General features: G+C 37.3%; 1 protein-coding gene across 1 annotated transcript in view; it reads left to right on the top strand.

Moving 5' to 3' along the window:
- LOC127839697 (uncharacterized) overlaps positions 1-449 on the top strand; it is a 741-nt gene extending 292 nt beyond the window's left edge. Inside the window, exon 1 of the mRNA XM_052368081.1 lies at positions 1-449. This exon is cut by the window's left edge and continues 292 nt beyond it. Coding sequence (XP_052224041.1) covers positions 1-449 — 449 coding nt within the window.
- Positions 450-1,205: the final 756 nt, after the last annotated feature.

The raw sequence follows: 1,205 nt of genomic DNA on the forward strand, positions 1-1,205 counted from the left end.
GTGATAACGTTTCCTATCTTCAATCGCAGACCATGCGTAACAACTTAATTTTCACCGGGGTAGCAGAGGACAACACGACCGGAAACGAGCAGCCGGAAATTACTGAACGGAAACTCCGCCAGCACCTTCAAGACGCTTTTAAGATTGCCCGTGACGTTGTGGACTCAATTAAATTTGAGAGGGTGCATCGCTCTCCTGGATCCCCTACACCTGGGAAAGTGCGTAACATTGTCGCAAAGTTTACTTTTTTCAAGGAAAGAGAACTGGTGCGAAAACTTTGGAAACAACTAGACGGATCAGTGTACCGTGTGTTTGAACAGTTTCCTCAAGAGGTAATAGAAAAGAGACGAAAGTTAGTGCCTCAAATGAAAGAAGCCAGGCGGTTAGGAAAACGCGCCTCTCTGGCATATGACACTCTTTACATAAATGGAACCGCGGTAAGAGCATAGGGGCACGATGGCGGTGAGGTGTCGGTTTTATCGTGGAACATTCATGGTTTAACTGATTTGAAAAGATCTAGTTCAGAGTTTACAAATATTTTAAGTTCATTTGATATCTGTTTTTTGTTTGAAACATGGACAAAGCTCTCTAGTAACATTACGCTTGACGGCTATCTATCTTTTAATTTCTTTAGAAAATTTCAACATAGAAACGCTCGACGGTGTAGCGGTGGTATTGCTATTTATATAAAAGATCATTTAAAAAATGGAATTGAAATTATACGTAATCATTATGACACAATTATTTGGATCAAATTAAATCATGCGTTTTTTAATACGGCCCGTGATATTTACATATGTGGTAGCTATATATGGGGAGAGGACTCACCAGTCTACAATACAATTAATGTTGATCTTTTTGATATTTTAGAAAATGATATCACATATTTTTCTGAGATTGGAAATGTTTTTATAACAGGCGATTTGAATAGTAGAATCGGTAATAAAATTGATTTTATTGTACATGATACAATTAATACCGAACATGATGATGTCGATTATTCACCAGACCAAGCCTTTGCCAGGGCCTCAATAGATAAAATACAAAATAGTCATGGCATTAAATTACTTGATCTGTGTAAGTCCTCTACATTACGTATTATCAATGGTAGACTAGGCGATAGTTGTAAACCCACATTTTTCTCAAATAACGGTTCTTCAGTGATTGATTATCTGTTGACTACAGAAAGCAATTTTCCATTGTTA

The sequence above is a fragment of the Dreissena polymorpha genome, chromosome 7 (assembly GCF_020536995.1).
Source record: "Dreissena polymorpha isolate Duluth1 chromosome 7, UMN_Dpol_1.0, whole genome shotgun sequence".
In the NCBI taxonomy this organism is placed as follows: Eukaryota; Metazoa; Mollusca; class Bivalvia; order Myida; family Dreissenidae; genus Dreissena; species Dreissena polymorpha.